General features: G+C 38.2%; 2 protein-coding genes across 10 annotated transcripts; both read left to right on the top strand.

Annotated features, from left to right (window-relative positions):
• The first annotated feature begins 210 nt into the window (after nt 1–210).
• Nucleotides 211–6,537, top strand: LOC103987570 (sm-like protein LSM1B). 9 transcript variants are annotated; one of them, XR_010487661.1, is made up of 9 exons: nt 213–569; nt 678–756; nt 939–1,459; nt 1,538–1,688; nt 1,771–1,824; nt 1,908–1,989; nt 2,132–3,313; nt 4,621–4,662; nt 4,779–4,892. XR_010487661.1 is itself a non-coding variant. In XM_065112345.1 (5 exons), the coding sequence occupies exons 1-5, from the start codon at nt 3,253–3,255 to the stop codon at nt 6,222–6,224; spliced, it is 360 nt and encodes a 119-aa protein (XP_064968417.1). In that variant the 5' UTR covers nt 2,182–3,252; the 3' UTR covers nt 6,225–6,537. The 9 variants fall into 9 exon arrangements, 2 of the variants coding, with proteins under 2 accessions (XP_064968417.1, XP_009404178.1); XR_010487660.1 differs by lacking the exon at nt 2,132–3,313 and having other exon boundaries at nt 4,621–4,689; XR_010487656.1 differs by having other exon boundaries at nt 211–569; nt 1,538–1,989.
• Nucleotides 6,538–7,300: 763 nt separating this feature from the next.
• LOC103987571 (oligouridylate-binding protein 1) lies at nt 7,301–14,828 on the top strand. The gene is made up of 13 exons (XM_009405905.3): nt 7,301–7,418; nt 7,497–7,681; nt 8,661–8,722; nt 9,405–9,507; nt 10,428–10,504; nt 10,587–10,648; nt 10,764–10,851; nt 11,049–11,124; nt 11,208–11,238; nt 11,539–11,658; nt 12,717–12,802; nt 13,086–13,259; nt 14,241–14,828. Exons 2-13 carry the CDS (start codon nt 7,568–7,570, stop codon nt 14,517–14,519), a joined length of 1,272 nt encoding a protein of 423 aa, XP_009404180.2. The 5' UTR covers nt 7,301–7,418; nt 7,497–7,567; the 3' UTR covers nt 14,520–14,828.
• The last annotated feature ends 166 nt before the right edge of the window (nt 14,829–14,994 follow it).

Genomic DNA, 14,994 nt, shown 5'->3' on the forward strand with positions numbered 1-14,994 from the left:
ATGAGATTTAAATGGGCTTCCAACTCTGGAATCCAAGAGAATAGTAGTGCAGAGAAGCAATTGCCGCATGAAAGAGATCAGTGAGTGCTACAGGAAATATAACGCCTGCCATGTAGTTAACTGCATTAACTCTTGAGTAGTGCTAGTGTTCCTTAGATTATTTGATGAATAAGGGCCCCGATTCCTTACAGAACAGTTGCAAAAGCCGACTAGAGACTTGAATCGCAGTAACTAGTGCCCTTTGATCAATAGAATATGGCTGTGTTTCCGCAGCACTTTTTCCACTGCTCCTATTGGCCGAAGGAAGGTTCGAGCAGTCACGTGTATGGTTCCTTTTTATTATTCTCAAATAATACCTGCTTCAAGAGCATCCCAGCGGTACAAAAGGAACGAGGATGCTGCAGACACCTTCAGCAATGCAGTCCGATATCTTCACCTGTATAAGATTTCGTTATGCATACCTTCTTCGTCCATTTTGCTAAGGATCATGAGAGCTGTTCCTGATTCTTCGCTCCATCTGTAGTACAATCTCTCGCTCACGCTTTATTTTTTTGGTGGGAACCATGAGGGTAAGATTGCCCGCACTTGGTGGAAAGTCTGAAAGCTTCAGATGGCAGTTCCTAGTTTCATATTGCTGTCAAATTTTAGATTAAACCTTTGGCTTGTATTGGCTTCAGATCTTGAGCTGGGTGCAAACCAAGTTCAGTGGGAGACAGGAGCATAAGCGATGTGCTGCTGCTTTGAGTTCTGCTTCTTGTAAGTGATGCTTTCAGTGTCATCCGGACAATAGGATATCATGTTGTTTTGACATTTATGCCTCGTCGTCCACTCTTAGTAACTAAAACTACGGCCTCCGTATCATAATTCTTATATGAAATATTTTTGATTGCCTGTGCATGGAGCTCTGCTATAACTGGTGTCTTTTACTCTGTATTTAGGTACTTCAATCCCTGTTATTTCTAAAGAAGAATTCCGGGACTGGCCGCAGGCGTTGTTGGCAATCGGGACATTAGGCAACAGAGACATCAAAGAAGAAGACCCACAAAGACCTGAATCCTCGGAAAACCTGCAAGCTTCAGAAGATCTGCCTGATTTCACCATGGAAATGGAAGAAGTGAACAGATTCCTGGTAGAGCTAGTCAAGCTACTGACTCGAAAGCCGAATTCTAGCACCAGTGCACCAGAGATCGCTGAAGCAGATCGGGCTAATCTGCTACTGAATTGGTTCCTTAATCGCCCATCGAGCTTGGAAGTTGACAGGAAACTGGAGAATCTTGGCGATCTCTCTCCCAGTACCAAGATCATACTATCTAAAGTGAGAGATGCTTTGTTGAGCAACCGCACCGCGATTAAGAAGGAATCACTCTCATTTCTTTTCAAGAAGTTGTTTGTATGTGGAGGTGGTTTTGCGCCGCCTCGGAACTTGAAGGATCCAATTCCTGAGCCGAGAATTGATAAGGTACGGAAAATTCCTTTGAATCATCTTCCAATGCCTGTGCAAGTCTAACCTTCTTTTCCCGTTATATTGGATTGACAGGTTTTGAGGGCAATTCTGACCAAGAAGATTTACCCTCGAAGCTCTGCTCTGGCACCAGCAAAGAAGTACTTGGCGAATAAACCCACTGAGAAGATGCAGGAAGAGGACAAAAGGAAAGATCAGTATAAATGGGTTAAGACCGATTCTGAGTGTAAGATGTTTCATTCATGCGTTAGTGCATTCTGATAGCATGCCCAAGGTAACACTGACAAGAAAATTCTGCTTGCCTCCAGTTATAGAACTTATTGTTCTAGAGATCTAGAGACCAATCTATCTAGAGAGTCTCGGTAAGATCCCGACACAATCTTTCTCTGATCTCCAGTGCCGACTCCTCTGGTTGCAATCCCATTTAATTCCCTGTGGATGATAGGGGAACGAGACCAAGAAAGATGAGCTCAAACTGAAACGGCAAGGAAAGGAGGCACAGAGCAGAACCAGAAGTTCTCTGCAATGTAAGCTTAAGCACCTTAGAGCCTCATCTTTTCTCCTCCTTTTACTTTGTTCTTTGTACATGCGGCTATCTTTATGATCCTGTATCCTTACTGGTAGCTAAGCCAAGAAGCTTCAATCATTGTGACCTCTGGCCTTTTACAGTGATAAAAGAATAGCGAAGGCTCCAAACGGGAGGCGTTTAATCTTCTGATGCGTGTCCTGATGCGAATTCTGATTTCAGAGTTGAGTCGAGTCTAATCAATTCAGATTAGGTTCACGTTCAATTGAATTTATTATGAACTTAGCGTCAAAATTTAAGCTTGAATCATGAACGCTGCGTCTAATCAAGCTCAGCAAGCTTGAGCTTCTTGTCACGCTTCTGTCTTAGGTTACTTATCGTATGAGAGGGATACATCTGATGATTGATTCGGTTTCCCACAGGAAAACTGGGAGCAAGAAATCCTGTACAAATTAGATTCACGTTGTAAATAGATTAATACATTTAACGAATATATGACGCCATAGAGCTTCACGGGATTCCCACAGCAAATGGAGCGTCGTTTGGAGCCGCGTACACTGCACTCGACTCTTGGGGTCCACAGAGCCTGCCGATGTCCTCGGGAGTCCAGGGGGGCGCACAATTAGTGCTTATTTGTGGACTCGGAACCGCATCGTCTTTGTCTGCAATCAAAGTGTCAGGTAAACGTGGCTTCAAATACGCGCACGCTGCTCGATCCGTGACATTTGATCCCGCCCCTCCGACGATCCGCTGCGGTCCTCCACTACTGGTGACAGAGTCAACTGTTAGTCTGATTCCATCGGTGACTCGATTTCCGCTCCCGACGGGAAACCCACGCAATACAGTCAATAGATGCAGGGCCCGATCCACCGATCGGAGGCGATAAAAACCCTAATCCTCGCTAGAAATTAGGCCACCGGAAAGAGGAAATTATCCATCCGTTCCTGATTTTTCTTTCTCAGTTCTTTCGATCTTTACCTCTGAGGAGGAAAAACGGCGTCGCTTTTCCGGCTAGGGATTCGGATTTTCGGGACTGGGAATTGGATCTCCGACTCGGACGCAACTGGTGGCTGCCGGTGGGTTCGGGTTGAACGACTCTAGGGTTCCGAAAGATCGCGTTCTTCTCAAGGAGATTCGGGGGAAGACACGGACTGTTAGGCTGGGGGTGGTGTGGCGGTCCTGAATTTGGGCTGCCGACGCTATTTGTGAAAGTTTTAGGGGACATTTGGGTGATCGTTTGACAGGCCTAAAGGTTTGGGGCGCAATGTCGTGGGCGGGACCAGAAGATATCTTGTTCTCCACCTCCCTTGCAAGCTATCTTGATAGTGAGCTTGTCATTGCCTTCTTCTTTTTCTTGCTCTCTTCCTCTGTAGCCAGTCTTATCGTTTCAATTTCTCCTTTGCAAGTTGAATAGATCTTTGGTAATGGATTAGTGACAATATCTTGGCTTTTTCGTTCTGAATTTTTTCTACATCTGTTCTATTTGTTCACTGATGCTTACGGTGAAAGTTCCAATTTTGTTGTCTCCTATTGTATTTACATTGTTTTCTTTCATATTTTATTTCGTTTGATCTGTTAGAAATATCCTATGTAAGACATTTTTCTTTGATCATCTGATTGTGGTTATCTTTAAGAAGGACATGGGTTCATATGATCTAACAAATGCCCTGGGAATGTTACCGCTGCACATTATTTTGTATTCCTTTCTCTTTGGCAATATTGGTAGTGAAATTTTGGTCAATGGGGCTTGTTTCAATGTATTATGAATATATTATATTTTCTAACGAACAGGGTTGATGGAGTACTGGTTCTTTTAGATTAAATGTATCTGCAAAGAATTTTCTCTCACTTTGCATTAAATTTAGGGTGAATTTGATTCTGGATATTGGTGCTAAAGTTATGCAATCTCAGATGATATATTGAATTTGCAATAATCTCAGATGATATATTGAGTTAGCAATAATTAGCAATATCAATGTGACCTTTGCAGATGGCAAGCACAATGGGAGCAAATTATCCCTTTTAAGTTAATTATTTTTCTCTTTCTCAGCATATCTTGTTTTACGCTCTAAAAGAATCAGATAATTAAACAGTAGTCCAAATGCAACTCTTGTTTCCATGATCCATGAGATACTCCATTTGCTTCTAGACAGTGCATCTCGATACAATTTCTATGGCATACTTGGTTATTTGAAGTTCCTATGTCACTAACTGATGTTTTTGGAGGACATGCACAAAAACATTGATGGACTATTTTTTTGGTATAATCTGTAAGGTTGACTATTTCTATCCTGTATTCAATTGCAAGCAATCATGGGAAAAAATAACCTTCCTTTCCTTAAGGCTTCAGTGTCATTATGAACTACTTTATGCTCTCTCGTAATTAAACAAATAAGCAGTCTTTCCACTCCTAGCTGCTTCGTGAGCGATATTTGTTGCTTGGACAGTTCAAATATTTTTCTTTGCGTACATCTTTCGGATTAGACAGGTCATGCAATAGCGTCTTTTCTTCTGTTTCTTTTTGTATAATCCATATTGCTAAGTCATTTTTAAGTACAATGATTAACCTGCCTCAGGCTTCTGGCTATTTGTTTAAAACAAGTTTCTGACTGCTGTTTGCTTTTTTTCACAGAAAAGCTTCTTGTATTATTACGTGATGGGCGAAAGCTTCTGGGTATTCTTTGTTCTTTTGACCAGTTTGGTATTTCATCTATCCTTTCTTTGTAAAGCATGTTGCTTTTGCTCTCACGATACAATATTTTTATTACTGTTAGTCGTTATTGTTTACAGCAAATGTGGTTCTTCAAGGTGCTTGTGAGCGAGTAATTGTAGGAGATCTGTATTGTGATATTCCTCTTGGTCTCTATGTCATTCGTGGGGAGAATGTTGTCTTAATAGGAGAAATGGTATTGATGTCTCGTTGTTGCTTAATTGACTGTTTATTTGTTGGACTGCTGATGCCATTTTGTCATATTCCTAAAGGACTCAGAGAGGGAGGAGCTTCCAGCCCACATGATATGTGTTTCAGAGTCAGAGATTAGAAGGGTGAGCGCTATCACTTAGTTAAAACAAACTTATGATCTTGTATTCTTTCAAATATTTCTGAAAGCATCATTGAACTTTCACATGTGCCGATTTCAGAAGCTTCTGCATTATATATCATTAATTTATGTGTGTGTGTATTGTGCATACATGTATTATCTTTTTCCTGTTAACTTTATGTGCTTCACCTTGATGCAGTTCATAGTCAAGCAGGCATGCGTCTGGGTCTAAATAATGTTTGAGTCTGATAGAGTCTAAGTTGGGTCAAATTACTGTTTAAGTCGAGCCCAGTACAACATTTCATTTTATTTTCCCCTGTATTTGTTTTTTTTTCCATGTCCATCATTATTCTTTAGATAATCTTAGTAGTAATTTAAATATTCATATTAAAATGAAGGCAGGAATGAAAATTATGACTGTCATTCTTGATCGTCTCTGATGTTCTTGTTTATCCCATGTCTTGTTGTCTATGCATGCCATAGCATTGTTTCTGCTGTTTGCATAATGGGAACTAAGAATTCAGATGTGAGTCTAATCAGGCCAGATTGGTTTTTTTTTTTCCTTCTTTATGGCTGTTTTAGCATAACATCGGCTTTCATTCTGGTATTTCTTCATAAAATCATTTGAGACACCCTATCTCACCTATCATGTGATCTATATTGCATTATACCTTCTGGTGCTTTAGTTTCTTCACTTCAGTTGCTTGATTAGGAGTAGATTTTTTGGGTTTTTGCAAGCAATGTGATCATGGCAAACTGTAGGGACAGCTCATTTATTTGTCTCGGTTTTTTCACACTCAGAACTTGCTCGATATGGGTATATCTTATTACAGCTTCTGCTCTATCGGACAATTTGGATAAACTTCACGTGCACAGTCCTGGTACCTTCTACGGGGAGCTCGCAAGAGAGCATTTCTTGTGACTGTTTCCTGCAGTACATTTCTTGGGCCGATTAGTTAGGGACCACCCAGTATGGTCAAGATAATCAGGACATATTTGGCTAGTAGTTTATACTAGTGTTACATATTGGAAAAGCACGTAGCCTTTTATATGATTTTTTGGAAGCAGTATGTTTGAGGTCTTATTTAATGACTGCATCATTATATACTTTTAACAGGCTCAAAGAGCAGAAAGGGATGCCACAGATCTGAAAGGCTCTATGAGAAAAAGAATGGAGTTCCTTGATCTGGATTGACAGCACGCCCCATCCTCCTCGGTCATATTCATTACCATTTTGGTATGCTGAAATCATCTCATCCGCATCTTTTATCGCGGTTCGTTTCGGAACGATGACATAAAGCCCCTTTCTCTCCCTTTACCTTATCTATTTGTGCTTGATAAAGTTTGAAACTCGTGTCTGTGATACTGCTCTTTCCTATCGTAATTCATCAAAGACTTGGAAGTTCCATATTCCACTCGGTTCCCACCTGTGCTGTTTGACATGTAAGTTTGTTAACTGATGATGATGACTGAAATGATTCTGATGAACAGGCAACGTTTCCTGTCTACACTCATCTGTTGATTCATGTAGATGAAAGCGTAGAAGGTTTCTCTCAATTTAATGTTTATGCCGATCTCTTATTTCTCAGTTAGTATGTGTAGCTGATTTAAAGAACAGTTTGTTGATTAGGCTAAATATTGATCAAACTGTATCGGATCAATCAGCTTTCCAATCCTTGATCCTTTTTTCGATGTTCAAATGGGAGTAAATATTGATCAAACCATATCGGATCAACCTTTGCTGCAAAATTCAATCAGCTTCACTGGCACCTTAACCTGTAGAACATCTGATTGAAGCAAGCATAGATCAGAGCAAAGTTTCAAACATCAACAAATATTTTTTTTGTTGACACTGGATGATAAACTGATATACCATCCGCTATACCGAAACTGAGAAAATCATCCTAAAATATACATTTCAAGTAGAAATTATCTTATAAATAAAAACCAATCATTTTTCATGTGGTTATTAATTTCAGACGTATGAATCCTTCGAGGAAATGACACAATATACAATCATAGGCTATCTTTTATGTTATTGTTAAAATTGCAATGTAATTAATTTGATTTCATGTCAATAGGCTGCCGGGAATCTATATGTAAAATAAATAAATAAATAAAATAATCAGATCGAGTACGTGAACGATTAAACCTTATTATCGTTGTATAATTAGAAATTAAAATCTAAATAAAAAATATTTAAATTATCGTTATATAATATAATAAGTGGGCGCGGTGACCAATTGATTCGAAGCCCAACCCAAAGTGTAATTGGGCTCCGTTCGATTTCCACATGTTAAATCACGACACACGTCACGAACAACCGATCGCTTCCCCAAATTTCTGTCACACTCTCTCCCCGCTTCTGGAGCCCTCGGTCCCTTCCCCGGTTCGTTCTTCTTCACTGTTCCCCACTCGATTTCCAGGGTTTTCACCGCTTATTGTCTTTCTTTTGTTTCCCTCGTAGACCCTAATCCTTTTTCCCGATTCGATCGCTCTGAGCCGGAGTGGTGCGTGAGAACCCTAGCGCGAACAACGATGCAGCAGCTGAGGCTCAAGCAGCAGCAGCAGGCTTTGATGCAGCAAGCCCTCCTACTCCAGCAGCAGCAGCAGTCCCTCTACCCGCACCCTGGCCTCTTGGCTGCTCCTCAGGTCTCCTCCCACTCGCCTCCCGCGACTACCCTTTGTCGAATCGTTCGCGGACTCTTGAAAATCTCATTTTTGTGGTAGTTCGTAGTTTCTGTTCCTCGATCAAGGTTTTATTTTCTGTTTGTTTCTTGTGGGTGATGTGTATTTTATGGTGGAAGTCAGGGTTCTTTGGTGTTGGATCGCGAAACTAGGGTTTCTTATAGTCGGGTTACGAAATTGAAGTTTTTTATGTTGTTTGTTGTTTCCTCCTCTGCGGCTTCTTAGTAAGTTTATGCGGCAATTTAAAAGTCAGGGATTTCGTGGTCGTTTTCTTTAACTCTATTTCTTTTACACTTGTCTGAAATTTTAATTTTTTTTATTCTTGGGATTGCTCCGATGGCTTTCGTCGTTGTTGATTGAACCTAGCAATGGCTAGTTCTGGGCTTATACACCTTTAATCAATCTTCTTATCATCGTTAAGTAGCTGTTGCTTGGTTTTCTTTCTTGATTCTTTTTGGAGGTTGTCCCTTCTTGAATTTGTTCCAGAAAATTGTATCAAGTTTTTAAAGCCTTTTTCTTAGAGATTCAGTAGGGTTTTTTGGGAAAGTTATTAGCGAAGAGCTCGATTATGATGTTCAAGCGATACTTCAAGAATCTATCACTTTACCAGTTTCAGTTAGCCTTGCCACTCATCTTAAACTTTTTTCTTCCTTTGGCTGACTTTATATTTCGAAATCGCTTTGTTGTAGGTTAGTGAGTAGAGTTCTGTACAGATCCCTACTATACAAATTTGGTTCTTCTTATTGTGCAAACTTAATTGTGAGGTAGCATTTGGAGATTGTTGTTAGGACTTGGTTTTACTTCTTTCTGATCTACCTTAGCTTGTTTTCGATGGAATTTTCTGAGATATCATAGTCATGTAATAGGCTTAGGATTGCTTTAGTTTTATTTGTTTATGGGGGCTATTTTTATTTTCCTTTTCATTTACACTTCTATTTTGCAGATAGAGCCTATTCTAAGTGGGAATCTGCCTCCTGGGTTTGATCCAAGCACATGTCGCAGTGTGTGAGTGTCACTAGGGATTTCTCTTCGCTTTTCCTGTATTTTTTCCCTTTTTGCCTACACGTTGGTGCCTCTATGCATAGTTATATATATATGTGTATATATATGTGTATATATATGTATATATGTGTATATACATACATGTATATATACATATGTATATATGTATGTATATATATACATATGTATATATATATATATACATATATACATATATATACATATATACATATATATACATATATATATACATATATACATATATATATATATACATATATATATATATATATATACATATATATATATATATATATACATATATATATATATATATATATACATATATATATATATATATATATATATATATTTGTGCATAGTGGGGGTTTCCATTTCTCTTTTAATTTGTTTTGTTATTGTAGTTATGCGGATTTTCATTATCATCTTGAATCCAACCTTCTGTTATATACTGTATATTCATAACCATGAGGCTGGTTTTGTTCAAGTTGTTTTTTAAAATGTTTCGTTTATGTGAATTTAGACTGCCAGAGCCCTGAATCACTACAATTGGCCGTGTGATAAAGATGCTGAAAATCTGTCGTTGCAATTGTTGTTTTGATTGTCTTCATATGGTGATTTATTTTTAATTTTTTTCCTGCATTATTCTTCTATGAAAATGCAGGTACGTAGGCAATGTTCATCTTCAAGTTACTGAACCCCTTCTTCAAGAAGTTTTCCAAAGTACTGGTCTTGTTGAGGGATGCAAGCTTATTAGGAAAGAGAAGGTCAGTTACTCCTGCTATTTAGTGGAAGTGCTGTGATTCTTTGTATTTTGATTTCAGTATTAACATTGGTGTTAATATATTAGAATCATTAGATATATGCAGCTTCATAATACATTGTTTTTAAATTGGTTTCAAAAGGCCCTTAATATTTTGGTTATTTTACTAATGGTAATACGTACTAACTATGGTGATATTAGGAATTATCAGGAGACTGATCTTTTTTTCTAAATTATCTTGTGCATATTATAAAATGTCTTATTATTTGTTATCCTCTCCTTCGTCCCTACCAAGTTGTGTAGCTTTGAATAAAAATATTTTACTAAGAAGGAGGGAAAAAGTCTTTTAATTAGACCTTCTTTTTGTATTGGATGACCATTTCTACGGGGGAGAACATGATGCTGGTTGGTTCTGGGTGTTTTTTGTGTTTACAATTCTCATTTTGATAACGTTTGATGTCAAAATGATGTTCTTCTGCCTGCCTGCATTATATGTCTGTAGCAGCTTACAAGTTGAAAAATATTGCACATTTAATCTTATAGCAGAATTTGATCTGCCATTTGCATACATATAGTGGTTTCCATACTTTAATTAATCTGATCGGCCCAGAGTTTTCTTTAACAATCCTAGTACCTTTGCAGGAATAAAGCATTCCCCAAGATTTGCCTTTTTGGTTACAAATGTTGTACCATTTCCCAATTTGACTGAAATGGCACCAACATCATACTAGGCACACACACACAATACAGTTTAATTTCTAGCCGGCAGATGTTTAATCCATGGTATATTGTTAAATTTCTAGCCGGCACACACACAATATTGTTGTATTGTTAACTATGATATGATATGCCAACCCCAAATGGTTGGAACTTGTGGCTTTGTTGTTGTTGTATATGCTTATCATTCTGATTTTGACATTGCAGTCATCCTTTGGTTTTGTGGATTATTATGACCGCCGATCAGCTGCACTTGCAATTGTAACACTTAACGGGAGGCAGCTGTAAGTTGGATAATTTAACTTTTGTTGTTACTTTTATCATTTCTAGTAGTGTTTGTCATGGTTACACTGCATACATTTGCAGGTTTGGCCAACCTATTAAGGTTAATTGGGCATATGCCAGTGGTCAAAGAGAGGACACATCAGGTCCAATTTTAGAACAATTATGTTGCAGTGTTTGTGCTGTAGTGCATTTTGGACTGGCTTGTACTATTCTGCAAATCATTGACTTCATGATGACTTCTTATTTTGGCATATATAGGGCAGTACAACATCTTTGTTGGTGATCTTAGTCCCGAGGTCACAGATGCCACTTTGTTTGCATGCTTCTCTGTGTATCAGAGCTGCTCGTAAGCTTTAATGACCTTGCTTTATATAATATCCTTGTGTCTGAATTTTATTAATTTTTATTTAGTATTGGTGCCTTTTGTGATTAGATTGTGTAACACCTTAGTAAGTTACTTTTTTTTTCCTGCCTTAATGTTTATGTGAAATTTTATGTACACCTTTGTTATTACATGGACTCATGTTTTGGCCATTTTTATAGAGATGCAAGAGTCATGTGGGACCAAAAAACTGGGCGTTCAAGGGGGTTTGGTTTTGTTTCTTTCCGGAATCAACAGGTCAGTGTTGACAATCATCTGTAGGGTCATCGGAATTATTTAAATATTTGCTTAACCTTTTTTTTTTCTTATTCTTTCTGCAGGATGCTCAAAGTGCCATAAATGACTTGAATGGTAAGTTTCTTGTATGAATTTCTGGTCATACCTTTTCTAGCGAGGTATGAATTAACATATGCCTCAGGCTACCTACTTGAGTCAGGTTTATTTTACTGGTTGCTTTGGACACTAGCAATTTGAGTCTTGTAACTGTTGATTATTGCACATGTTACATATGTTCAGATTAATGGGTATCAATGTGTATATACATTATGATTTATAAAACAAGAAGAGTGCTATGGTTTAAATCATGATATTTGTTTGTCTTCTTTAAGCTCTGATAGTAGAGTTGAATAATCTTATGCTGACATTTCATAGGTAAGTGGCTTGGCAGTCGGCAAATCCGTTGTAACTGGGCTACAAAGGGAGCTAATTCTAATGAAGACAAACAAAATTCAGACTCCAAGAGTGTGGTGGAGCTAACAAATGGATCTGCTGGTGGGTGAAATCTTCAACTTGTGCAATAGCAATGTAGGATACGCTGTTCTTGTATGTTGGGCAATCATGTTTGTAAATCTTCCATTGATGTTGATTTGCTTATTCTCAAAAGCTAACCTGCTTTCTAGTAGGATAGATTGTCGGTTTCCATGAGCAATATTTGTGACTATTTTGAAGCATAGTAGTAGGTTATTACTAAATTGTTTTGCATAACGTCGCACTTCAACATGTTTTTAATTCAGGTGTTTGTCTACCTTAATTGTGGAATGGGCTTTCATTTTTGCTTAAGATTTAATATTACAAAGTTTGTGGTTATGTATATGGAATGTACTTTAAAGGTAAATTACCTTGCAGCACTAGCTTGAGGCCTCATATCCTCTTTAGTCTATACACTTGCTAAAGTGTGGACATCTGGTTTGCCTTCAAAATTTTGGAATATATCCCTAATGCACTTGTAGTTGACCTCTGTCACCTAGTCGTTTGAAATGGATCTCTGGACCGCAAAATGACAAGCTTCTCCCTTGAATTATGACTTTTCATTCCACCTGGCTATGCCACGTGAGAATAATGTGGCAGATTTTTGTGTATATGTGCCATTTTACCTAACTATGTTAAGGGGGTTATGGTCTTTTTTGGACCTTGTTGGAATCATAATGTTAAATCAGATATTATATACTTGATAAAGAACAAAGACGCCGAAACATCTAGCATCTGTAGATAATAGTCTTTTTAACTTTGATCTGTCTAATTTGTGATGATTTCAATTTGGAAGAGAGAGAGAGAGAGAGAGAGGGGGGGGGGTGTTGATGAAATGAACCTTACTTTTGTACTGTCTCGTCTGCTAATTTTTAATGTCTATTTGGTTGTGGCTTGTTTTTCATTTAGATGGCATATCAGTCTCTTCTAGAACCTTCAATTTTGTTAAATTAGATGCTTAATTGCCTGAGTTAGAGCAATTTCGATTACATGATCACTCAACAAAATAATTGAACATTTGCTAGAATTTTTTTCTGGTATAACAATTTGATTTCTGGGCCACAACTATTTTTTGTTTGCAGATGACGGCCAGGAAAACACAAATGATGATAGTCCAGAGAATAACCCACAATATACAACTGTCTATGTGGGTAACCTTGCACATGAGGTGAAGCTCCACCCTCTCCCTGCCTCCTGTTTTTCTTTCTTGTGAACTATTGTTGCTTGCCAAGCCAATATGTCAGTATTTGTTTTTCGGAAGTTTGAATCTGCTCCCATATCAATATCTAATTCATATGCAACAAGTTACAAACATAGATTAATTTTTTGATAGATATCTTGTTCTTGCTTCAGTTTATTTTACTGGATTTAGCTAATTTTCTTTACAAGTTGCATTGGTTGTTGTCGAGGTCTTATTTTGTTCTGAGTTGTCGAAGTGCGTAAAATGGCAGGTTACACAGGTTGATCTCCACCGCTATTTCCATGCCCTGGGTGCTGGAGTGATTGAGGATGTTCGTATACAACATGATAAAGGGTTTGGTTTTGTGAGATACAGTGACCATTCTGAAGCTGCTTTGGCTATTCAAATGGGGAATGGTCGAATCTTTTGTGGAAAACCAATTAAGGTAAAGTTTGGATTATTTGGTAAACTTACTCAGAATTCTAAAGCTCATTTACTGAGATATATGTCTGGATTTGGCTAGTAAGTGCTTCAGATATTTTATAATCTTTTATGTCATCAGAAGATTCAGAACTATTGGTTGTCTCCAATATTTTGGCTTGATATGGACCTGTTTCATTGCATTAATTTTTTTTTTAATCTTCATATTGAGCTACATTCATTTACTATTTGGATGGTATTTATACATAGCTTTTATTGAGAAAACTTGTGCTGATCTTTTCTGCAAGCCTGGGCCCACTGAATGTTGATTTCTTTAGGAGATGAACTTGTATCTACAAGTGTTGAGCTTTACTGTTGTGAAGAAGAATGTTAAACTAAGCTCTCAGCTGGCATGAGATGTATTTAATGATTAACTTGCAACCCAGATTACCTGCCTATTCATTGGCCAACTAGACTTGTGACTCAGCTGACCTGCCTCCTTATTTGACGAATGACCATAAATCTTCTGTTGGATGTATCTTCTGTGTATGCCATATAATGAATTCAAAAGTCATCGTCTGTGTAGATTGTATAGTGAATGAAAGAAGGAAAAAGGCACTGGGTACTTGCAGTTGCCAGTGTTTGGAACAAATATGGCAGAAACATGTGTATTTTGAGGTGTCCATGCTTTATAGCCTCCAAGTATCTTGTTCCGCACACACCGTAACGTCCAAACAATGCATTACACACGATCATCAAAACCTTCACTCGTAGCCATAATGAAGATGAGGAACGTTGAATGCTTTAATCTTGATTGCTACTTTGGTATGTGAATTTCATGTGTTTTTTGCACAACCATTGGAACTCTTGTTTTGCTAGACCAATAAAATTTTGTAATCGAATTGAACTTTGTGTTTATTCCTTCGATCCAAAGGATACTTTTTGCAATTTTACTACAGATATACATATGTTGAGTACTTAGTGCATTTATTTGCTTCTGTTGCAGTGTTCTTGGGGCAGCAAACCAACGCCACTTGGGACGGCCTCAACACCGCTGCCTCCACCCACAGCTGCTCCATTCCCCGAACTCTCCGCAACTGACCTCCTTGGTCACGATGGCTCTTTGGTGTTGAGCAAGATGGGCGGCAACCAGGCATTGATGCATGCTCAGGGTCAGGTTGCTCTCAAGCAAGCTGCACTGGGAATGGCTGCTGGTGCCAGCCAGGCTATCTACGATGGCGGGTTCCAAAATATTAGTGCGGCACAGCAGTTCATGTACTATTAGTGATTGGATTCCTCCATGGACTCCGTTGATCTTCTGAAGCTTTTCCTTTTGTGGATCATACACTTTCTTTGATACTTCCACTATGTCTCAATTTGGTCACATGTAATTGTATCACTGCAGAAGTATGATGTAGACATGGAATGCCCATAGGATTTGATGAGACTACATGGGGAGTCTTTTAACCTATATTGCCTCCCCCCTTCTCTCTTTTTTGTTCCTATTTTTTAGATCTCGAGGGAACACTCATTGGTGTTGTTGTTTCTATATGATTTGGTCTTAATACTACATCTGTATATTGTAGATCCTTAATTTTATAATGGGTACTCGTGAAAGTAATGTGGTTGAGAAAGGAATATGTTAATGATACTATTGTCGCAATACGTATTTGTGTATGTGTTTTATAGGCAATCTGGCTCTTGTGGTAGCATAGTAGATGAAGCAATCCATGGAGACCACACGATATTTGTATGCATAT

This window comes from Musa acuminata, chromosome BXJ2-6, assembly GCF_036884655.1.
Source record: "Musa acuminata AAA Group cultivar baxijiao chromosome BXJ2-6, Cavendish_Baxijiao_AAA, whole genome shotgun sequence".
Lineage (NCBI taxonomy): Eukaryota > Viridiplantae > Streptophyta > Magnoliopsida > Zingiberales > Musaceae > Musa > Musa acuminata.